The sequence below is a fragment of the Lepidochelys kempii genome, chromosome 2 (assembly GCF_965140285.1).
Source record: "Lepidochelys kempii isolate rLepKem1 chromosome 2, rLepKem1.hap1, whole genome shotgun sequence".
NCBI classification, from domain to species: Eukaryota; Metazoa; Chordata; order Testudines; family Cheloniidae; genus Lepidochelys; species Lepidochelys kempii.
In genome coordinates, this window is record NC_136381.1 from 85,218,471 (window position 1) to 85,244,157 (window position 25,687).

The 25,687-nt window shown below is 39.7% G+C and overlaps 1 protein-coding gene across 20 annotated transcripts in view; it reads right to left on the reverse strand.

The window, feature by feature from the left end:
* Window positions 1-25,687, reverse strand: part of LPIN2 (lipin 2) — a 140,117-nt gene that overhangs the window by 103,315 nt on the left and 11,115 nt on the right. For 17 of the 20 annotated variants that reach the window (XM_078851545.1, XM_078851544.1, XM_078851554.1 and 14 more), the window contains exons 2-3: window positions 14,076-14,276; window positions 5,738-5,833 (exon numbers count right to left, since the gene is read on the reverse strand). In XM_078851545.1, coding sequence (XP_078707671.1) covers window positions 5,738-5,833; window positions 14,076-14,267 — 288 coding nt within the window. In that variant the 5' untranslated portion in view covers window positions 14,268-14,276. Of the gene's footprint in view, window positions 1-5,737; window positions 5,834-14,075; window positions 14,277-19,297; window positions 24,154-25,687 lie in introns of those variants that run through there. The other 3 variants (XM_073331472.2, XM_073331475.2, XM_078851561.1) reach the window with 2 other exon arrangements.

Here is a 25,687-nt window from a genome sequence, read left to right on the forward strand (position 1 = left end):
TGCAAATATTTGTAATTTAAAATAAATATGCATTAAGCACTGTACATTTTGTATTCTGTGTTGTAACTGAAATCAATGTATTTGAAAATGTAGAAAACATCCAAAAAGATTTAAATAAATAGTATTCTTTTATTGTTTAACAGCATGATTAATCACGATTAATTTTTTAAATCACGATACATTTTTTTAATCACTTGGCAGCCTTAATAATGATAGTATGCTGCTTTGAGATTGAAGTCAGGAGTGAAATAAAAACAAAGGATACTTTCAAAGATCTTATTTAAGAAATGAAGTGTACAAGTCACATTATAGTATTCCTGAAAGCAGGACATCAGGGATCTCCACTAAGATCCAAAACAGCTTCATGTCCATTTCTCAGCTGAACATTTTACAGCAAAAAAAGGTAAGAGGTTCAATAGCCTTTCCTATCATGATGCAGATGCTTCTTCCAAATAATAAAATGGATCTGTAACCAGATTGCCCAGCTTTCAGAGCATCTTGGCAGCCCTTTTCAGGTCTTGAACTTTATGAATATTCTGTATACATGTATAAAGTGTTAGTAATCTGAACCACTTGGAAAGGAGTTATCCTATTAAGAGGCTGATGTGTCCAGTGGCTGTCTGTGCATCAAGCACACTTTGGCACAGTTTAAAAGAAAACTGAAAACTAAGCGTTGGTGAGACAGAATGAGCAGCTGAAACAGAGGAAATATCAAATATTTCAGCTAGACGAGACTAGAAACCAGGACTCCTCAATTCTATTCTCAGCCCTGCAACTACTTTTTCTGTTACCTTTATGTGTACCTGTACATACCAATAGTTATCTGGAACACTGTTATACAGACAGGATAGGCAGTAGTGGATTAACTATTGTTTTATAACTTGGTTTCAGTTTATATTGAGCACAACAGCTGTGTTAAAGTCCTGTCCCAGACATTTAGGAAGTGGTTGTTGGGTTGGTGGTTTTTTAAACTTTTGACTGATCAGTTCCCATCAGTGACTCGTTTGCTCTCTGCCTCTGTCTGCAAAAGAACTGCTTTCAGTTTTGTATTTAGTCATGTTGTGTGTTATATTAAGAATACAAGAATGGCCATACTGGATTAGACCAATGGTCCATCTAGCCCAGTATCCTGCTTCTGACAGTGGCCAATGCAGGGTGCTTTAGAGGGAATGAATAGAACAGGCAATTGAGTGACCACTCCCAGCTTCTGGCAATCAGAGGCTAGGGACACCCAGAACACAGCATTGCATCCCTGACCATCTGGGCTAATGGCCACTGATGGATCTATTCTCCATGACATTATCCAATTCTTTTTTGAACACCACTATAGTTTTGGCCTTCACAACATGCGCTGGTAACGAGTTCCACAGGTTGACTGTGCATTGTGTGAAGTACTTCCTTTTTGTTTGCTTTAAACCTGCTGCCTATTAATTTCATTGGGTAATCCTTGGCTCTTATGTTATGTGAAGGAGTAAATAAAGACCTCTGTTATATCCCCTTTTACTGATCTCTTTTCCAAGCTGAAAATTCAGTCTTTTTAATCTCTCCTTATATGAAAGCTGTTCCATACCCTTAATCATTTTTGTTGCCCTTCTCTGTACATTTTCCAATTCTAATATATCTTTCGTGAGATGGGACAAGCAGAACTGCATGCAGTATTTAAGGTGTGGCCAGATCATGGATTTATATAGTGGCATTATGATATTTTCTGTCTTATTTTCTTTCCCTTCCCTAATGGTTCCTAACATTGTTAGCTTTTTTGACTGCTGCTGCACATTGAACAGATGTTTTCAGAGAACTATCCACAATGACTCCAAGATCTCTTTCTTGAGGGGCAACAGATAATTTAGATCCCATCATTGTGTGTTTAGCTGGGATTATGTTTTCCAACGTGCATTACTTTGCATTTATCAACACATTTATCATCTGCCATTTTGTTGCCTAGTCCACCCAGTTTTGTGAGATCCCTTTGTACCTCTTCACAGTCTGCTTTGGACTTCATGAATAAGGCTACAATTTAATCATGGTTATTTTTAGCAAAAATCATGGACAGGTCATGGGCAAGACCTTAAATTTATACCATAAATACCTGATTAAATCTTTTTGGGGAGGGGGGGGAAGCCCAGGGGTCCTGCTGCTGCTTCAGCCGGCGCCGAGGAGGGGAGGCCCTGGGATCCCGCTGCCGCTTCGACCACTGCCATGGAGGAGGGAAGCCCCGGGGGGCCAGCTGCTGCTCTGGACATCTCAGGACTGCTGACAGGAGCCACCAAGATGCAGCTGATCCCACTCCCTCGGGACCGCTGGTCAGGTGGTCTCCGGGGTCAGCTGCACTGGCTGCTGCTCAGGGGGTCCCTGGGGCTAGCTGCCAGGACCACCAGAGCAGCAGCCGGTGCAGCTGGTCCCAGGTTGCTCCAGCAGCACCTGATACGGCTGGCTGCAGAGCCACTCCAGCAGCGGCCACTGTGGCTGTCCCCATGGCCGCCTGAGCAGCTGGTCCTGGGGCTTCTGGGGAATCCATGACTTCTACAACCTCTGTGACAAACATGGAGCCCTGATCATGAATAATTTTGTATCATCTGCAAATTTTGCCACCTCACAGTTTATTCATTTTTCCAGATCATTTATGAGTATTGTTAGGATATAGATATTCAGGCCTGTCTGTAAAGGCCTGTACTCTAAGAATTTAGGCTTATTCTTATCACTTGGCTAGTTATAGAGATATAAAAGAAAGAATCAAAATCACTGTCTGCCAGTGTAAGGTCCTTCTCTTACTGTGACAGTCTGAGGCCCTGTTCTTAGGCTAAGACCTTTGGCTAAGCAACCGAGGCAGTCATAAGCTGGGAAGCGACAGGTCACCTCCTCACATTCCAAACTAGTCACATTGAAATAAGGTGCTATTGGGCTGTTAGGAATACAGTCCTGTCCTGATAGTGCCTATCTCCTCCAGAGAAAGGGAAGTGCTTAGAAAATGTAAAAGGAAACTTAGTTTGATAGCATCCTGTCTGGCAAGAACTCACTTATCAATAGCTGGGATGTGAAACCCTCATTTCTGTGTTTGTTCTATCACTGTAGTCCCCATTTCCCCATTGTTTGTCTGTATAATCTCGGTCTGGTTCTGTGATTGTTTCTGTTTGCTGTATAATTAATTTTGCTGGGTGTAAACTAATTAAGGTGGTGGGATATAATTGGTTAAATAATCATGTTACAATGTTAGGATTGGTTAGTTAAATTTCAGGAAAATGATTGGTTAAGGTATAGCTAAGCAGAACTCAAGTTTTACTATATAGTCTGCAGTCAGTCAGGAAGTGAGTGGGTGTGGGGTGGGGGAAATGGGAACAGGGAATGGGGGTCGGGAAATTGGAATCATGTTTGGCTAAGGGCAGGAATGGGAACAGGGACACAGGTGTAAGCCTCTGTGGTGTCAGAGCTGGGAAGGGGGACACTAAGGAAGGAAACTGGAATCATGCTTGCTGGAAGTTCACCCCAATAAACATCGAATTGTTTGCACCTTTGGACTTCGGGTATTGTTGCTCTCTGTTCATGCAAGAAGGACCAGGGAAGTAAGTGGGTGAAGGAATAAGCCCCCTAACAAGTATGTTGAACAGCACTTGTTCTAGTATAGACCCCCCAGGAGAACACCACTATTTACCTCTTTCCATTATGAAAGCTGACCATTTATTCCTACCTATTTCCTGTCTTTTAACCAGTTACTGATCCATAAGGACGGACCTTCCCTCTTATCCTATGACCGCTTACTTTGCTTAAGAGCCTTGGGTGAGAGACCTTGTCAAAGACATTCTGAAAGTCCAAGAACACTATTCACTGGATCTCCTTTGTCCACGTTTGATGACTCCCTCAAAGAATTCTAATCGATTCGTGAGGCATGATTTCCCTTTACTAAAGCCATGTTGACTCTTCCCCAACAAATTGTGTTCATTTGCATATCAGATAATTCTGCTTCCTACTACAGTTTCAACCAATTTGCCTGACACTGAAGTTAGGCTTGCTGGCCAATAACTGCCAGGACTTTCTCTGGATCCTTTTTAAACATTGGTGTCACATTAGCTACCCTTCAGTCACATATTACAGAAACTGATTTAAATGATAGGTTACATACCACAGTTGTTACTTCTGCAATTTCATATTTGAGTTCCTTTAGAACTCTTTGGTGAATACCATCTGTTCCTGGTGACTTATTACTGTTTAATTTATCAGTTTGTTCCAAAACCTCCTCTACTGACACCACAATCTGCCACAGTTCCTCAGATTTGTCACCTAAAAAGAATGGCTCAGGTATGGGAATCGCTGCAGAGGATGTGAGGGAGAAGACTGATGCAAGAAATTCACTTAACGTCTCCACAGTTCTTCCTTGAGTGCTCCTGTAGCACCTCGATCATTCAGTGGCCCTACTGATTGTTTGGCAGGCTTCCTACTTCTGATGTACTTAAATTTTTTGCTGTTAGAATCTGAGTCTCCATTCTCTTCCTAGATATTATGATTCTTCTTCACAAGTTATTATTTTGGGTACTAATAATCTTGATGTTGATTTTCCCCCTTCCATTGTGAATGATTCACAACCACTTTGCTTCTATGGTGTGTTTTTTATTTCATCAAAAAATGAACTGCTACTCTTCCCACCACCACCCCCAACAGCTAGTTCATTTGCAAGTTTTCATGACTTTGCACATTCATTTATAATCTAATATGTTTATATCTCATTGCCCAAAAAGTGTTTACTTTTGATATTCCTCCTATTCCCATCAAAAATACCAATGCCTGTGGACCCCCGCAACACATACCCGCCCCCCCTCCAAACCCCTGATCAGGATGTGGAAGAGGTTTTATGATTCACAAAATATCTATCAACTTAGACAAGCTTTGACATAAGCACATATAATGCAGTATATATTAAGTACTAAACAAAGTAAGGGCTTGTCTATACAGGGAGGTTAGTGCAAAGTAAGTAGGGTGTAAATTTTAAATACCATAGCTATTCCGCACTAACTTCTCTGTGTGGACTGTCTTGTTCTGCACTAAAAGAGTGTCTTTTCGTTGATTAGATTAATTCACTTTCTAAGCAGTAACTATTTTGCACTAGTTACTCCGGGATTCCTCCACTCCCCCAGACAAACCTTAAATGCTTTTAAGGCAACAGCTGTATAAGCATCAAGAGCTGAAAAGCTTACAATCTCAAGAGGCCTTGGGTGATATTCAGAGGACAACTGTATCAGAAAGCCAAGCCACTACAATAACTTCTTAGTCTTGGAACACAACGTAAATAATGACAATTCAGAGATAAGAAACTGCACCTCGCCAATGTAAACAAAAGACACTGATACTGAGGTCAGTAACACAAGTGACTTGCACTACTTGCAGAGTAGTTAAATAGTCACTGCACAGTCTGTACAGTCAACAAATTACCCTAAAGTTAAAATGATAGATTATTGTCCTAAGCAAACAGGGTGAAAAGTGCAACAAGTCTTCCTATTACAGCTCTGAAAAACAAGGTGTGCGAAGGAGGATTTGTTACTTCCTGCCACCAGTAACTGAGTTAGATGCAGCATTTTATTGAACTATTGCAAGCAAATAATGCAAGTTATGAATCAGCAATAAAAAAACCAGTCATTAAAAATGCTGTATTTTAATATTGAGAACATGAGACAACACTAGTAACAGGATATAATTAACTAAACAATGTACTCAGCAATGTACTCTTCATACACCACAAAACACTTACATATTCTTCTTCAGTTTCCTGTACGAAGAAAGCTTCTCCATTGTCACCCAGCTTCATATGAAGATCAACTGTGTCTCCGTTAATTTCTATATCAATCTGTGGGAGCAAAGACAATTTAATGTAGAGAATCTTCCACACAGCAAAAAACACAAATATTTACCTTAAGACTGATTCCTCTCTGATTATTTTTATATCAATGCCTCCATTCCACTTTATGATCCCCACTTCAACTCCAGGCTTCTCCCAAGACGGTCATACCTCCCTCTTTGTGCTCTCTTACCCCACAAAAGAAGTCGGTGCTTTTTTTTTTTTTTTTTTTTTAGGAAGTAGACAGATTGAGACTAGACATGTTTAGCTGGAAACATGCTTAACTACCTTACTTAATTGGAGCTCAGCACCTGGCTGATACCTCCAGCTGTGGGCTCCAGCTGTCAATACCCCACTTCAGTTGGTGGAAGCGCTCCTGGTGAGGACGCGCAGCGCTGACAGAAGGAACGAAGTGTGGGTGTGAACCACCACTTTAATTACTGTGGAAGCTGTACGTCAACTTAAGTCGACTTAATTCTGTAGTGTGGTCAAGCCTGGGTGAGGGTCAGAATGCTGGGTGGCAGATATTCTGGAGCGTAAACTATTTATCCTTTAAAAGCTTGGTTCCTTATTTTATGTAATATCAGCCATATTACTCCTCTGGGCAGGAGTTTTAACTATTACTTTTTGAAGCTCAGTTAATGCTGCTACTGGTTGTACTGCTTATATGGCAGGGGAGACAAGACACATGACTCCCAATTTTCCATCATATTTCCAGTGTAAAATGTCATACAAAGGTATTCCAAGTTAGACTAATTGCAGGTGGGAGGGGTAAGAGACTACCCTACTTGCCCAGATCCATGAACTCCAAAATAAGAAAGCAAAAATAGAAGTATGTATCAAATTTGTTTTAGGACCTAGGACTAAAGTTTTAAGAGTAAATGCCTCAGCATTTTATATTGTTTTCCTATGGAGAAATCCTAGGCAGCAAAGTTAATTCCAGCCAAAAACATTCAAACAGAATAGGAAACTTCAACATTCAAATCAAGACTATTCATGTTGTGGATGTGAATCCACCTATTTTGTGGCAACTGGACATTCATTTAGCTTAACCCACTCAAAGATATGTAGTTTTGGAGGTTATATTCCCAGTATTTGTCACAAGGACATACAATGGGCTTGTGTTACTGTTCAAAAAGTTGCAGTCATAGGATATTTGCACACGTTGAAAGTCTGGATATCACAAATCTGTTTCTATTTAGTTCCTTTGCCTTGTTAGGGGCACTTGACAGCCTATAACAAATATGGCAGCTAGTACAGATATTACCAGGAAGATGTAGTTTTAGGTTACACACACAACAGGAGTAAGATTAACATGGAAAAAACCTTGACACTTATAAGACAGAACCATCCTCAATGTGATAGTGAACTTACACTTGGAATGCTTACTGGTTAACAGTGGTGTATGATGAAGCCAGTAGTAAAGAAAAAAACATTTACTAAACTTGTTCAAGATATGTTGCACATGTTCATTCCATATTTGGTGTGCGCATGCACAGTCACCAAAAATTTTTCCCTCAGTGGTATCCATTGGTTCAGTTCTAGCACCCTCTGGTGCCCTGCACTCATGTGCCGGTAGAAGAGGTCCATCTGACCCACATCCTCAGTTCCTTTTTGCCAGCCAATTCTGACAGAGTAGGAGGGTGGGTCATGGAGTGGACATGTGCAACACATCTCAAAAAACAACTTATGAAAAGGTTAATAACTTTTTTTTATTTCTTTGAGTGCTTGCACATGTCCATTCCAAGCTAGGTGGCTCCCAAGCATAGGAGGTAGGATCAGAATTCATGGACATGCGGACTGCAACACAGTTCGACCAAACCCCAGCATCATCTTTAGCTTGCTGGATGATTGCACAGTGGGACAAAAATGTAGGTACCAATGACCAAGTCCCCGCTCTGCAGATGTTCTGGATCGGGACCTGGTCCAGGAACACCACTGAGGAAGCTTGCGCCCTTATAGAATGGGCCATCACTATAGCCAGTGGTGGGATCCTCACCAGCTCATAGAATGTGCAGATACAAGATGTTATCAAGGATGAAATCCTCTGAGCTGAAATAGGAAGGCCCTTCATCCTATCCACTACTGCCACAAAAAGCTATGTGAATCTACAGAACAGTCTTGTCGTCTCAATACAGAAAGCAAGGGCGCGTCTAATGTCCAGGATGTGGAGACGTTGCTCCTCTCTGCTTGGGTGTGGTTTTGGAAAGAAAACAGTCAGGAAAATAGCCTGAAATTGCAAAAACTCCTTCTGGAGGAACGCAAGATGAGCACAAAGCTGTACCTTGTCCTTAAAAAAGGCCATGTACGTGGGTTCTGACATAAGGGCCCTGATCTCTGAAACCCTCCTTGCCGAAGTGATAGCCACCAGAGAGGTCACCTTCCAGGAAAGATATAACAAGGGGCATGTTGCCAGTTGCTCAAATGGGGGGCCTGAGAGTTTTGACAAGACCACGTTTAGGTCCCACAGTTTGATGAGCTCCCAAATCTGTGAGTAGTCTTTCTAGGCCCTTGAGAAAACAAGTGGTCATCTCATGCGAGAAAACCGACTGATCACCCACTGAGATGTTCAACACCAAAATCACTGCCAGGTATACTTTAACTGATTAAATTGCCAAATCTTGCTATTTCAGATGTAGCAAATACTCTAGAACAGTCTGCAGTGACGATCAGATGGGTGAGAGAACTGGCTGGGAAGACCAAATGGAAAAACACACTTCCATTTGGCAAGTTATGTAGCTCTGGTAGAAGGCTTCCTGCTACATAGCAGAACCTAGCAGACTTGCTCCAAACAGATCAGCTCCTCGGGATGTAACCATGGAGCTTCCAAAGCGGTCAGGTGGAGGGTGTTGAGGTTTGGGTGGAACACTCGACCGTGGTCCTGGGATATCAGGTCTGGGAGAAGAGGAAGCAGCATTGGAGTTGTTATGGAAAGGCCTAGCAGATGGCGAACCTGTTCTGGTGGGGATAGGCTGGGGCTACGAGAATGACTTCTGCTTAAGATCAAGTGGGACAGAGCATGACAGTGCACGAGAGGAATGGGGACGGAATGCACAGAACAGTTTCCCCATCCAAGGGAGCAGGAAAGCATCCATGAGTGAGCCTGGTCTGTGGCCTTGCAGGGAGCAGAACTGGTGACACTTCCTATTCTGGCAAACAGGTCTACCTGGGGAGTCTCCCATCGCTTGAAAACCACCCTTACTAAATCGAAGTGAAAGGACCACTCAAGGTGACTGGAGAAAGACCTGTTGAGTGATCTGTCAGCTTGTTTCGGGCTCCCAGAACATGAGACGCCTCGAGGTGGATCGAATGCATTATGCAGAACTCCCACAAGCAGATAGCTTCCTGGCACAGAGAGGAAGAGCAAGCCCCTCCCTGCCTGTTGAGGTAAAACATGGCTGCCATAATGTCTGTGAGCACTAGCACGTTCTTGTTTGCGATGTGGGGTAAGAACACTTGACAGGCCAGGCTGACCACTCTTAGCTCCCTGATGTTTATATGTAGGGAGAGCTCCTCTGGGGACCACAGGCCCTGTGTCTTGAGGTGCCCTAGGTGAGCTCTGCATCCTAAAGTTGACACATCCAAAACTAGGGATAACAAGGGCTGGGTCCTGGCAAAGGGGATGCCTGAGCGGACCAACAGAGGGTCCTTCCACCAGTCGAGGGAGGCAAGGACCAGGGCAGGAAATACGAGAACTAAGTGCAGGTGATGGCAGCTCGGTGAGTACACTGAGGCCAGCCATGCTTGAAGGGGTATGACGTGTAGCCTTACATGCTGCACTACGTATGCGCACATGGCCATGTGGCTTAACAATCTGATGTAGAAGTGGGCTGTCATGAGTATGTGGGCCTTGACTTGCACTATCAATGACCCCATTGCCTGAAAACAGATTTCTAGAAGGAAAACCCTGCCTGGGAGGAACTGCGCACAGCTCCAATAAACTTTATTCTCTGCACCAGGGTAGACTTCTGCTAGTTTATAAGCAGGCCCCACACCTGAAAGATCAATTAAAGGATACTGGTCTCCACTTGGGCCCAGGCAGCCCTTGACCAACCAATCATCAAGGTACACATAGACTTGTATCCCTTTTCTTCTGCCATGCATTTCGTGAACACCCTCACAGCTGACAAAAGGCCAAATGGGAGAACCACAAATGGTAATGAATCTGGTTTACAGTGAACTTGAGGACCTCCTGCGGCCTTGGAAAATCGAGACACTGAAAAAAGCATCTCAAGTCGAGGGCAGCATACCAGTCCCCCAGATCCAGGGAGGGGATGATGGTGGCCAGACAGACCATGCGGAACTTCAGCTTCTCAAGGTAGCCACTGAGATGGTGCAAATCTAAAATAGGTCAGACCTGTCCCCCTCCCCCCATTGGCCTTTGGAATTAGGAAATATCGGGAGTAAAACCCCTTCCCTCTTAAGTCCCAAGGAACCTCCTCCACAGCTCCCATTCAAAGGCTGTCATGTGATTTAAAAAAAAAAAATCAATCGTGATTAATCACACTGTTAAAACAATAGAATACCATTTATTTACATATTTTTGGATATTTTCTACATTTTCAAATATATTGATTTCAATTACAACACAGAATACAAAGTATACTGTGCTCAATTTATATTTGATATCAAATATTTGCACTGTAAAAAACCCCACAAAATAGTATTTTTCAATTCACCTAATACAAGTACTATAGGACAATCTCTTTATCATGAAAGTTGAACTTACAAATGTAGAATTATGTACAAAAAAACCTGCATCCAAAAATAAAACAATGTTAAACTTTAGAGCCTACAAGTCCACTCAGTCCCATTTCTGGTTCAGCCAATCACTCAGAAATATATGGCGAAATGCAGGTGAAACAGAGCAGGAAACATACAATTCTCCCCCAAGGAGTTCAGTCACAAATTTAATTAACGCTTTTTTTTTTTTTTTTTTTTTTTTTAAATGAGTGCCATAAGCATAGAAGCATGTTCTCTGGAATGGTGGCTGAAGCATGAAGAGGCATACGCATGTTTAGCATATCTTGCACGGTAAATACCTTGCAGTGCTGGCTACAAAAGTGCCATATGGATGCCTATTCTTTTTCAGGTAACACTGTAAATAAGAAAACGGACAGCATTATCTCCCGTAAATGTAAACAAACTTGTTTATCTTCGCAATTGGTTGAACAAGGACTGAGCGGACTCATAGGTTCTAAACTTCTACATTGTTTTGTTTTCGAGTGCAGTTATGTAACAAAAAAAATTGTACTTGTAAGTTGCACTTTCACAATAGACTGCACTACAGTACTTGTATGAGGTGAACTGAAAAATACTATTTCTTTTCTTTCTCATTTTAGTGTGCAAATATTTGTAATAAAAATAATATAAAGTGAGCACTGTACACTTTGTATTGTGTTGTAATTGAAATCAATATATTTGAAAATGTAGAAAAACATCCAAAAATATGTAATACATTTCAACTGATGTTCTATTAACAGTGAGATTAAAACGGCGATTAATCATAATTAATTTTTTAAGTCACGATTCATTTTTGAGTTAATCGCGTGAGTTAACTGCGATTAAATCAACAGCCCTACTTAAAAATCTATCTTTCTGTAGTTAATAAGCTTATTTTAATGTTTTATCCTTCCCAGTGAGTTTGTCTGAAGTGATTGGGAATCTGCTCAGATTACAAAGGATAGTGCATATCCTTTGACGAAGTGTCAAACTAATTAATGAGGTTGCATTGTTCAAGAAAAGATCTTGAGCAGTGTAAGACAGTATATTTCTGGGGTGCAAGGCTGTGGGCTGGAGGGGGATTTGCTTGTGTCTCCCACTATATATTTCATGAGTGGCTTGGAGAGAATTCATTCAATTTAGCTGGGTATGTCCCTGCATGTTGTTGGCTGAGTGATCGCAGCACCTGGAGGGTTTGCTCCTTATCACTAGCACAGCATTGAGAGAGAGAGCCCAGATAGAAGAGTTAAGGGGGCATAACGGTCCCACAGCTCCAGATTGCACCCTGGGGGTGTGTCACTAATATAAAATTACATACGGTAGTTAAGTGCAAAGCTGACTGTAAAAGTTACAAAGAAATCTCACAGAACTGAGTAACTAGGCAATAATTGGCAAATGAAATTCAATGTTGATTAAGTACAAAGTACAGTAGAAGAGAGTTACAAACACCTCAGGAATGGAAGTTGTTCATAACTCTAAAAAGGTTTGTAACTCTGAACAAAATGTTACAAGGTTTTTTCCAAAACTGAAAACAGTTGTTTTTACAACTGAATATTGACTTAACACAGCTTTGAAACTTTACCATGCAGAAGAAAAATGCTGCTTTTAACTATTCTTAATTTAAATGAAACAAGCATGGAAACAGTTTCCTTACCTTGTCAAATTTTTTTTTTAAAAACTTTCAATTTTTTTAGTAGTTTACATTTAGTACAGTACTGTACTGCATTTGCTTTTTTTTTTTTTTTGGTCTCTGCTGCTGCCTGATTGCATACTTCAGTTCCAAATGAGGTGTATGGTTGACCTGTCTGTTCATAACTCTGAGTTACTACTCTAATGCATACTGGAAAACAATCCTAACATACATACAAAATGATGGGGTCTAAATTAGTTGTTACCACTCAAGAAAGACCTTTGAATCATTGTGGATAGCTCTCTGAAAACATCCGCTCAATGTGCAGTGGCAGTGAAAAAAGCTAACAATGTTAGGAACCAATACGAACGGACATAAAATAAGATTAAAAATATCAGAATGCCATTATATGACTCCATGGTATGCCCACATCTTGAACACTGTGTGCCGTTCTGGTTGCCCCATCTCAAAAAAAGAGTGAATTGGAAAAGGTACAGAGAAGGGCAACTAAAATAATTAGGGGTATATAACAGGTTCCATAGGAGGAGAGATGAAAAACTCTGGGACTGTTCAACTTAGAAAAAGAGATGACTACAGGGGGATATGCTAGACCTCTAGCAAATCATGAATTGTGTCAAGAAAGTGAATGGGGAAGTGTTATTTACTCCTTAATATACCACAAGAACTGGGGGTCACAATTAAATTATCAGGCAGCAGGTTTAAAACAAACATAAGGAAGTATTTCTTCACACAACATACAGTCAACCTGTGGAACTCATTGCCAGGAGATGTTGTGAAGGCCAAAAAATATAACGGAGTTCAAAAAAGAATTAGGTGAGTTCTTGGAGGATAGGTCCATCAGTGACAATTAGCCGAGATGGTAAGGGACACAACCCCATTCTCTGGGTGTCCCTAAACTTCTGATGGCGGATTGGATGCCAGGGGATGGCTCACTCAATACTTGCCCTGTTCTGTTCTTTCCCTCTGAGGCTTCTGGCACTAGCCACTGGGTGGATAGACCATGGTCTGACCCAGTATGGCAACTCTTACGTTTTCCAAGAGCTCCTCAGTTTTCCTTCCCGTCCTAACCCTAAAGATCTCATGTTGCAGTGTCCCCCCTCCCAGCTAAGATGGGGTAGACTCTACGACCTCCTAAACTAGTCAATACAGTGACTACAGTTGGCCAGAAGGGGTATGAAGCACTTCCTCCTTGTGTATCAGAGCCAGTCCCCTTTAAACAACAACAAAAGAAAATACACATTTAATAGTAAAAAGATGTCATTTGAGACAAACTGATAGGTTTGATTGAAGTGAGAGGAAAAACCCCTGAACATGTTAAGACTCTTTTGCAACTTTGATTGCTATAGAGAGTATTGATTACATTTCTTATAGCATCAAGAAAGTTACAGGGGGAAGAGAGTAATGACTAACAAATAAAAGTCCATAAGCATAAGTAATCTGCAATAACTGAGGTCCCAGTACTACAATATCAGCCATTTGATCCATGTTTCTTCAGCTAGCTGCACTGGGAAAACACCCCAAAAGTCTAAGGCCATGGGAAGACTATACATCCCTTGAGCTCATATTAAGTTTTCATAGCTCAGTGGATAGCTCTCAGAAATCCCATCTTTCCTTCCTGACCTTCACACGCTAATCTTTGCAGTGATCCATTCCTTATCAGATCACTGTGCAACCAAAGGATGTCTATTAGACCTCAAAACCATCAGCTTATACAGCCTGTGTATGAAAGCGTTCTGGCCTCAGCATTGCTGCAGGTTGTGCATGCATAAACAGAAAAAAATATATAATTTCTATTTTGTATATATATACACATTTTTTTTATTTTTTATTTCAAGTGATAGATCCATTCCCCAAGCCCATACCATTTGCTACACTTACCACTTTTTCCTTAGAACGCAGAACACCAAGCTTCCCAAATCGGACATGGAAAGGAGAACACTGGTATGTACCATCCTGCTGCCGAACCACAATTACGTCGATGCATCCTGAAAGAGTGGCCTGGTTAATGCCTTTATATAGCTCTTTCACAGTAACCAGAACTTGTCCTGCAAGCTGTCCCACGTAATTCATAGTCTGAGACTGCAAAAAAGGAAAAAATTTAAGTCAGATATTGGTACCAAATTTAATCTTGCAGTGTCATTTAATTGTCAACGAGTCTGTTTACTATAAGCACAAGTCTTTTTACAGGCACTCCACTGATTGAACTTTGAACTCCTCCCCAAAATAGAATGACAGTTTTCACATAGATATCAAAATGAGCCTATATTAAAGAATTTAAGCTAACCTATGAAAAACTATTTTAAAAGACAGACTTCTAATTTATGTTGTTTTCAATTCTGAAGGCCTAGATTCAAGTTTCCTGCTTAGCTTCCCAATGGAACCCAGTGTGGCTGTTTCATTCTCAGAGGACTGCATACATGAAAACCTTAATATTTTTAATACAATTGTTCAGACAATCTTTACTGAAGACAACAGTGTCACAGGTCAACACCACAACATATTGACAGAACTTTATGCAGAAACTTCTGGTGCCTCCACTATGTCTGGTTCTTCCTTCATTTTCACCATACTGATTTATCGACAAAATTTAAAAAAATTATTAGACTATGAAAGTTACTTAAATTCAGTGACTTATTTGGAGGCAAAGTGATGTAGAACAAAAGTGAAACAAAACCAAGGAAGACAGATAAGAAGTCTAGTTCTCTTCCTACACAAGATTAAACAACTGCCTTCTGAAGCGGAAGCTATATGATAACTGTACGTATTTCCTAGTAAAGTCACCACACATATGCAGTGCCAAGACTTCTCTCAACATAAAACATTCAACTTGTCAAACCCTTTCCAGAGCTTTTAGGGAAAGTGCTGCCACTCATCCGCAGCAGCAACCACAGAGTGCAATAAGAATTATTTCAGGCAGAAATAAATGGACAAGCAGCACCACTCTAAGGAAGTTTACACAGATGCCTCAATTCACTTTCGATAGAAAAAAGTTGAAACAGAAGACCGGGCATTATAGCTAGAAGTGACAACATGTCTGACACTTAAAAATTGAGACAATATATCTGAATTAAAAAATAGGTTGATGGTGGGATGGAAATTGTTGAAATTAATGTGACATATGTGAAACCAATGTGATATGTCATCATTTGCCAGCCCCTCTGCCATGTACAATGGCCAAACCGGACAGTCTCTATGTAAAAGAATAAATGGACACAAATCAGATGTCAAGAATTATAACATTCAAAAACCAGTTGGAGAACACTTCAATCTCTCTGGTCCTCAATTACAGACCGAAAAGTGGCAATTCTTCAACAAAGAAACTTCAAAAACAGACTCCAATGAGAGACTGATGAGTTGGAATTAATTTGCAAACTAGATACCATTAACTTAGGCTTGAATAAAGACTGGGAGTAGATGTGTCATTACACAAAGTAAAACTATATCCCCATATTTATTTACCCCCCTACTGTTCCTCACATGTTCTTGTCAACTGCTGGAAATGGCCCACCTTGATTATCACTACAAAAGGGTTTTTTTCCCCCTCTCCTGCTGGTAATAGCTCACCTTAAATCACTCTCGTAACAGTGTGTACGGTAACACCCATTGTTTCATGTTCTCTGTGTATATAAAATCTCCCCACTGTATTTTCCACTGCATGCATCCGATGAAGTGAGCTGTAGCTCACGAAAGCTTATGCTCAAATAAATTCGTTAGTCTCTAAGGTGCCACAAGTACTCCTTTTCTTTTTGCGAATACAGACTAACATGGCTGCTACTCTGAAACCTATTTAGGAAGGGTTAGGGGAGACCTGTGGATGCTTAGAGTCATGTCTGACAACAGGCTAAGTTTTAGCCATAACTAACAAAATTCCATGGGGTATTGCTTCACAAATGCAAAGTTGCCTTCACAAGTCCAAGATTAAAATCTTTCATTTTTAAAAAAGTTCTGCAGCATGGATTTGAACGGTGAGCACCAAAAAAAAATTATTATTGTGCATCACCTTAGAAGGCAATTGTTTAAAAGTTTACAGTTTCACATTGGGAGATAGGAACCAACTTCAGTCTTGTCAAAGACCTGACACTAATACTGTAAGTTTCCCTATAGACAATTTAAATCCACCACATTGGTAAAGGAATACTGAGAAATACACATTGTGTCCTTTCCCTGTGAAAACTAACTTCGAGTAGATTTATCAGAAAGTCACACACACCTATCTAGCTCATAGCACAGCCACCTTAAACTCTTTCTGTTTGAAGTACTCTTAGGAACTTTGATTATTAATGATAAGATTTACCAAAAATAAATAAATAAATAAAAAATAATTAAAAAAAGCCAAGAGATGTGGAAAAAAAAGTTGAGGTCTCTCAGCATTGTTTTATCAGGAGAAAGATAAGTTCAGTAATCAATTTCTAAAAGTTTCACAACATTGTATTGCTTTAAACAAAGAATTCTAAGGAAAAAAATATTTACTAGCTTTTCACCTGAGTTCAGAATCCTTCTGGTTGATCAAAATCCATATGTGGCTTCAGCCAATTTATCCTCCACTACCAAGAAGTTTGAAAAACTCTTAAAACTGGAGAGTTAGAGGGATGCCCACCATCTATCATGACCTAACTACTACAGTGACTGGTAATCTAGAACTGCTTGGATACAGAAAGTAGCAATTCTGGACCAGTGAAGACAGGGAGCAATAACATTTTACATTCCTCTCAAGCAACCTTGACTGATTTAAGAAGCAATTTTCACTGGATCCAAAAGGAGCTGCTTACTACATTGGGGGGCGGGGGGACACACAACACATTCACCACAACACAAGACTTAAAAGTGGTACTGAACTATGGGCTGGTTTACACTACATCGTTAGATCGATATTCGCTGCATTGGGTCGAATTTATAATTAGCTTGTCTACACTATAGAGAGCCCTTCCCGCTGATCTAAAGGGCTTTTAAAATCGACACCTGTTCACCTCAACGAGAAGAGTAGCACTAGATTCGACCTTCCCAGGTTGAATTAGGGGTAGTGTAGACACAGCACAGTGTATTTCCACTTGTTTGGCCTCTGGGAGGTGTCTGGACAGCACTCTGGACAGCACTTTCAACTCCACTGCACTTCAGTTAGGTAAACAGGAAAAGTCCCAGGAACTTTTGAATTTCATTTCCTGTTTGATCAGCGTGGAGAGCTCACCACCACAGCTGACCATCGCTGCCCAGGTACGGAAACATGCTCCAGCATGGAGCACACAGGAGACGCTGGATCTGATTGCTATGTGGGGAGACGAGTCTGTACAGGCAGAGCTCCGAACCAGGAGAAGAAATGCTGACATCTATGCCAAAAATCACACAGGGCATGGGGGAAGAGGAGGAGGAGGAGAAAGCAATTCACAGTTTCATGAAAGTGACCGTACACATTCAAAAGTTATGCAGCCACTGTTCCTCATCCCAGTCCTGCATCACAATAATGGTCCCATCAGTCTGTGCTTGTTTCCCTGGGCCAGAAGCAGTATTCCATTGTGTCAACAAGTCCAGCTGCCACTGCCACTATGTGCGAACTGCTCCGTTTCATGGCTTCCAGCACAGCTATTTGCATGGCATCACATACTTCTGAGTGGCTGCTCCTGGCTATGCTCTGCAAATACCGCAGGACGATGCGCAAGGTGTTTGTGATGCTCACAACAACAGCACACAGTTGAGCGGGTTCCATGCTTGCTGAGCTATGGCATCTGCACAAGTAACCCAGGCTTAGGCATGAAAATGATGGTTTGCCATTGCTTTCAGGGAGGGAGGGAGGAGCCAAGTGCATCATGGGAGGCTGACAATATGTACTGAAAACACTTCACGAAAATGTTTTTGTCCCATCAGGCATTGGGAGCTTAACTCAGAATTCCAATCGGGAGCAGGAACTGTGTATCACTCTGTGAGTTGATGCTACCCATGGTAGTGGGGATGCGCTCGGCCGACGGAATGTACACAGTGGGGACATACACCATTGATTTTGTAAAATCGGAGGCTACAGGTCAACTTTAAAAAATTCAACCTAATTTTGTAGTGTAGACAAGCCTAAGAAGCGGGGGGGGGGGGGGGGGAAGCAAACGCACAGCAGCATGACAGAATTATGGAGACCAACATGCTGCTGCAATAAAGCAGCTTGCAGAATCTCTTCTGAAAATAAGCATTTTTGCTACCTTACTATAGAAATATCAGTAGAATTATGTTTATAAAACAGCGGATGTAATACTGAAGGTCATGAAGAACATCTATCAAAATTGAAAGCCACTCAACTATCTTTGTTATATATGAATTGTACAGTTTGTTTTTTAAATAAGCTGCAAATCAGGTATTTAAGTTACAAGTGCAAAAAAGAGACTATGTTTCAGAGGTCAGGCTCTTAGGAATGGCTTGTTTGGAGTAATGAAAATTAGTTATTTTAGAAGATCAAAATTGTGACATTAAATTGATCAAGTAGGGGGTCAAGCACATACCTGAGAACGTATAGCTGCCCGGAGTCTCAATATGTCAAGAGGACCATGGGTGTGACGGGTTGGATCACAGAAAACCCCTTGGGAATTGCCAACTGATGTGCTGTTTGATGTGATGTGCTGATGTGCCAACTGATGTACCCCTGAGCCCGTTTCCCCTGGCAGCTTGGGACTTCAGTGTCCTGCCTGGCTTGAGCCATACACGTTAGCCAGCTGCAAACTCAGGTCTGCACCACATCCCCTAAAAGCTGCAGGATTAACTGAAAACAGCTTAAGAAGTATTCCTGTCTGTAACACTTAGATGCCCAGCTCTCAATGGGGTCCAAACCCCAAATAAATCCATTTTACCCTGTACAAAGCTTATACAGGGTAAACTCAAATTGTTCACCCTCTATAACACTGATAGAGAAATATATACAGCTGTTTCCCCCCCACCCCCCGGTATTAATACATACTCTGGGTTAATTAATAAGTAAAAAGTGATTTTATTAAATCCAAATACAAAAAGTAGGCTTTAAGTGGTCCCAAGTAATGACAGACACAACAAAATGAATTACCAAGCAAAATAACACACGCAAGTCTATGCCTAATATAGTAAGAAAGTGATTACAGATGCAATCTCACCCTCAGAGATGTTCCAGTAAGCTTCTTTTACAGGTTAGCCTCCTTCTAGTCTGGATCCAGCAATCACTCCCACGCCTGTGGTTACTGTCCTTTGTTCTAGTCTCTTTCAGGTAACCTTTGGGGGTGGAGAGGTAAATCTCTTGAGCCAGCTGAAGACAGAATGGAGGGTCCTCCCAGGAGTTAAATAGACTCTCTCTTGTGGATGGAGCCCACCTCCTCTCTCCTATCCAGAATTCAGCTCCAAGATGGAGTTTTGTAGTCACATGAGCAGGTCACATGTCCATGCATGACTGAGTTCCTTACCAGCCAGGCCACATTCCTGGGAAAGCTCAGATGTGGATTGGCACCTCCAAGTTCATTGTTGGCTTAAGTGTTTCTTGATTGGGCACTTACCGAGAATAGTCTTTTCTCAGGAAGCTGACCAACTGCTTCACTGAGGCTACTTAAAATTAAACAAGTACATAGCCAATATTCATAACTTCAAATACAAAAATGATACATGCATACAAATAGGATGAATATATTCAGTATATCACAACCTTTGCAGAGATATGTTACATGGCATATGTAGCATAAAACATATTGCAGTTATGTCATATATACATTTATAAGCATATTCCCATAAAGCATTATGGGGTGCAACAACACAATGGGTTTTCTGGAATTTTTTAAATTGTGATTTAGCCGTTCAAAGAGCATTCTGGAAAGCCTAAAGTAAGTAGTACTGAATTTGACAAGTAGCAGCAATGTCACTGTTTAAATACATGCAGATGCTTCACCAGTGTGACAGAAGCAGTTCTGACCACAGATTTAGAAATGCTACAAGGAAACTTTTGAGATAACATTTCCCCTATTACTTTCAGGCTTAAATGGCTAAAATCTCACACTGTCTTGGCTGCAGACAGAAAAGAAAGAAACCATGGCTTCCTCTTCATCTTCTTTGATACCACCTAAAAGCAGTCTAGCTTCCATGGCTGGTATAAAATGTGAGAGTCTGCTGGGAAAGCTGAGTTAGGCTTAATTAATGTGACAGCATTTAAAAAAACTTATTTTAGCTTTCATTTGTCCTTGGGACTCAGAACATGCATGCTACCTGCCACACAGTCTTCCCTCTTGACTTCTGAGTAATAGCCAAAAGTTAAATTTTAGTTAATAACACTGCTGAGTTAACAGCAGATTTTAAAAGGCCCAGCAGTACTGAGGGCTCCACAGCAGAAGGGAACTTCTTATAACTTTTAATGCTCACAAGGTCTTGGTTTTTGAACACTTAAGTTATATGCTTGCATTTGTAAGATTCTCTATAGTTAAAAATATTAAAATATTGGTGGAGATGCTGTGGCTCTAAGCAGGAGGCAAAAAAAACTGCATCTCCAGAAATCACTGCCCTATAATATGAAAGGTTTTTCAGGCAAAAACCCATGACAGAATTCAAAAAATTGAAACTGCCTGCTCTACCTTCTATTAAGACAAAGTGCAACAGTAAATTCAGAGCAAGGGGAAAAGTTACTTACTCTGGAAATGAAGCCATGTTTATGAAACTAAAAATAGTAGGTTATGTAGCATAGCTCATTCCATGCGCAAGATACTTAATCCAATATTAACTAAATTAACTCTCCACACCCCTGTGAAACAGATTTTACAGTTTGAGAAACTGAGGCAGCGAGTAGCTTTCACAATGACAAATGGGACAACTCAGGAGTTTTCAGCTCAGACTACATGTCTGACTTATTCTAGACACAAAAGGTTCAAATTACATTTTTAAAAAACATACCTTCGGCAGGGAACTCTCAAATTTAAGGAGTTCTAAATTTAAGTTTTGGAGGCAGGGACCATGTCTGGCTGCCACAAAGCATATAGCACACTTCTGAATACTGCAAAAGTAATACGATGTACATTAATATGCATTGTTTATAGTTTAGGAACTTTTAATGGAACATCTATATGCAAGCAGTGACATAACTGGTCCAGCATCTACAAGAAGAGGAAGAACTTCCTGTGTATTTGTGGCATTTCTTCAGTGCAACAATGGAAAAACAATTCATCTTCATTTTTTAAAACCTAGCTCAGAGTCCTGGTGTACTCCATCTGGTTTACTAATCCAACCTTTGGTTAGCTAATTGTATTGTTTGAGAAATCCAAAGTATTACATGCTAATACATGCTGTAAGGTACAACTTTTTCCAATCAAATGATACACAGTTCACATTACATACACACAAGCTACTGACAGGATGTTTCTGCTCCAAAGGGAAGGAGTCATATCTATCATTATGAAAAAACCATGTCAATGGAGATCTTAATGGACAACAGAATGAATTGTTCTATTGATTTCACATTGTATTTAGTGCAAGGTGCCTTCTGAGCTAATAAAGGTTTGCTCCTTTTCATTACTACTATATAAAAGGGAAGAATGCAAAAGAAAGAGTGTAGTCTTGATTTTCTCAATTTACCTGGTTTTGCCCATGTAAAAATACATATTTATTAGGTATGAGTTATGTTTAACTGGATAGAATTGTCATTTACTCAAAATTTTATTAGATTTGTTCCTCATTTATAATTTTTATTAGTATCTTGGTCATTTTAATTAAGAGTTTTGTACATATTTAACAACAAGATTGGCAAAACTATAACTGCAACTATAATATTCCAACTCAAATACAGTAATTTACTTGTATTGAGTTACAATAAATAATACAGGGGACTGGCAGCTTCCAAATGTCACTTATTTTAAATTAGGATTTTTATTTGTTTCATTAATTTTTACTTTATACTCCATTTTTCAGTTTGCATATAAAAATAAATTTCTTACTAGGTCACTTCATATTCTTTATAGTGAAAGTTAACTAAGTATACAGAGGTATATCTAACAGAGGAACCGGGTACGCCAACGTATACATAGCAAAAAACCAAAATATACATTTTGCTCTTAAGTAAACATAACAACAACAAAAAAAGATTTAGAAGTTGAGGTTTAGCAGGTAGTTATGAAAGAGAATGTGAAACCAAAGCAAGTCTGCTGAAGTTCAAATTAAGGTTTTCTAAAAAGAGTATTGCAACTCAAAAAAGAGCTTGAAACTAAATGTTTCTCTGACAGAAACATTGTGACTATTAACTACTACTATTAACTACTAACATTGTAACTATTAACTACTACCACTGTGACTATTAACTACTTTACTATGCTGCACAGAATGAAGTCACTATATTTATAGTAAATAAGGACATCAGGGACAGAACTCACCAAAATACCAGAAGGGATCCCTTCATGTGCAATGACTGCATTCTTGTTTATGTCATCTTCAATATCATTCTTTTCTGAGAAATACATCTCACCAAAGAAGTTTACCTGTACTGTGAAAAGTTAATACCAATCTAAAAAGCGTAACATTATGCAGTACCAACTTTTCTTCTTAAGATGGAAGCAGACTTTTACCACAAGTATTTTAAAATAGTAAGATTTTCTCCTCTGCAGTCTTTCCTTTTTGAGAGAGTTAGATGTTCAGTCTACTTTCACACGTAATGGTATGGTTAAATAAGGAAATGGTTCTTTAGAAAAAGTCACATAGAAACTCCTTCACCAATACGATTTGCTTGAACTGTCACAGCCCCCTTCCACTGTGAGATAAGAAGTAACATGGATACACTTTAGCATGTGTTTGTACTGATAGTGTAATACAAAATCATTTACCCTAAGTCACATGATATTAGATGAGACTTCCATGTAATGAAACAGGGATTCAGTTAATGATTCTTATGCTTTGTCAACACTACGTGGATTTAGATTTTTTTGCCATTGTAACTACCACTTGTAGCAATGTTGAGAGCTTTAGTACAGACCACAGCGTGCTGTGCGTACAATCAGATGACACTATCAGCCAGTCTACCTTAGTACTCCATCAGAGGCTAAAAACAGTGGAGTTGAACTGAAGATTTAAAGGAAAAAAATCCTACTATTCAACCCAAGTCCTGACTCACACAAAAGGTTTTGTACTGAAATTTAACTATTTCAGTTAGGGTGTGATTTTTTTTTTTTACACTGAAATAGTTAAGTTGGTACAACCCCTACTGTGGATGAAGTTATATTGGTATAGTTTATCCCCTACAATTTATAAGAATAAGCTATAGAAATTAGCTCTTTTATACCAGTGCGACAATATCCACACTAGGGTGTTAATACCACTTTAACTGTACCTGCATTGTGGTGGTACAACTTGTGTGTTTAGACAAACCCTAAAAGTTCACCATGTATCGGAATCACTATTTCAATAAAGGCAAAGAAAAAAAATAACTCTTTAATATGAGAGAGTGTAAAGTAGAACTACTTCTCTAATTAGTATCAAGGCTATATGAAATCGCTGAGAAATTCAGTATAAAAACAAAGCAATTTTCTCCTCAAAACCTAGGTGACCATGACCGTATTATGAAAAAGAAGAACCAACAGAGACCGTTAACATTTTTCTTCCACACAGCTTTCATCAATCTCTATCAACTGCAACTGAAAATAAAGAGGTTGTAACTACCACAGAAGTTCCTTTAACTTCAAATTTACATAACTGTTTCTGACTGTTGAACCACCATCTCCATTCTACCCTCCTCTAAAGTAATCAATACATTAGACTTGGATGAAGGCAAATTAGTTATTGATTGCAGCTGAATGACCTCGAGAATCTTCTCAAGAGAACTTCTAGAGGCCACAGGTGAAGCCAATCTAGATTAATCTAAATTTTCACCAGAAAGATATGCAGCCTTGATTATAGTCCCTTACTTGCAGTAAATACAATGAGGATGAACAAGTGCAGACTCCACTTGCCCTCAGATTTTACAGTCACCCGTCCCCGGACTCCCCCCCTCCCCCCACCTTAATTTAAGTCAGCAACTAGGACTCTAATGTGACAATGTGATTTTTAGTTCTTTTTAAAAATAGAACCACACTGGTGAGAGAAGCATGTTACTAAAAATGACATAATTTTGAGGTTCAGTATCTCACACATGATAAACATCATTCAACAAATCAAATTCCCAGTTGTCCAGGAGTATAGAGCATTAGTCCTCAGCCCTGATGGCTGGTAGGACTTTGTCCCTGGGCCAGTAAGAATTCAAAACATGTAAGCAGAAACAAAAGTGAGACTGAGCAGCATATTCCAGAAGTCTTGAGGTCTTTCTGAGTGTAGCCTTCATTGATTTAAGATCTACCATACCATTCTCTCACTCGAAGGGAAAATCTATAATGGCAGCAGGCCATAAAAGAAACCCAGTTTGGAATAAGAACCATTCAAGAAATATATGTTTGCTGATGATGTTTTAAAGAAAGTCACACCACTGAACTGGTGGAAGTCACTTAAGAACTTGGATTCAGAGACTGTTGAAGTGATAATCTCACTTTTTAACTGCAGTAGCTTCTTCTACCGGTGTAGAAAGAATATTTACTTCCTTTGGACTAATTAATTCCAAATTGAGAAATCGTTTGGGATCTGAAAAAGCAGGAAAGCTTGTTTTTCTTTTCCAGATTATGAACAAACAGGAATATGAAGGTGAAGACAACTGAGTTAGCTGCAGAAGCCAATATTTTAAGTTTCTCGTGTTGTCCTGGCTGACACAGTCGATTTAATTTTTGTGTTTTTAAATATTTCATTTAACTATTTTAGTTAACAAAATTTTAACAAAAACAAACCTGATTTTAAAAAACTTGAATGTTTAACTAAATTCAAAAATTCATATGCTTGTTTTGTTAAAATATTATATGTTTGCTGTTGAAGAAAAAAATCCAGAATACATAACACTGTTTTAGTTAAATAAAACAATTTAAATGTTTGTCTGGTGATGTTCTCCTCCTAATACAGCATGGCAAGAAAATCTCCAAATATTAATGATTAACCTGTTGAATTGGAGATAGTTCACCTCCCAATGACTTCATAAATATCTGCTTCAATTACCTTTGGTAAATGAAATAACCAAACAATCATTCATTTTCTGATATAGCTGGTAAAACTAATCTGAAAAGTTTTCAAAATAAATCATTTAAAAAATGTATAGTGTGTACTTTCTAAAAATGAAACCTACATCTATCTCTGAGTTGTGAAGAATATGTATTAAGGTTATAACAACAAACAAGAATGCACTTTTATGTAGAAATCCATGATTACATCTAGTCGTCCTGACTAGTGATTTAAATCAAATCCACCCTGCAAATTTGTATAGCACTTGAATACTACGACTGCCACAGAAAAGACCTGTTTTCTTTCTTACCAGTGAGGTAAAGGGGGAGTAAGAAATTAATTTTTGCATATGTTAATCTTACCTAAGTACTGCAGTTTCAAATGTGAATCATCTCCAGTCTGCAAACAGCTTACTTGCTTCTGCTATTGCTCACAACTTTCCTGATACCTATGAA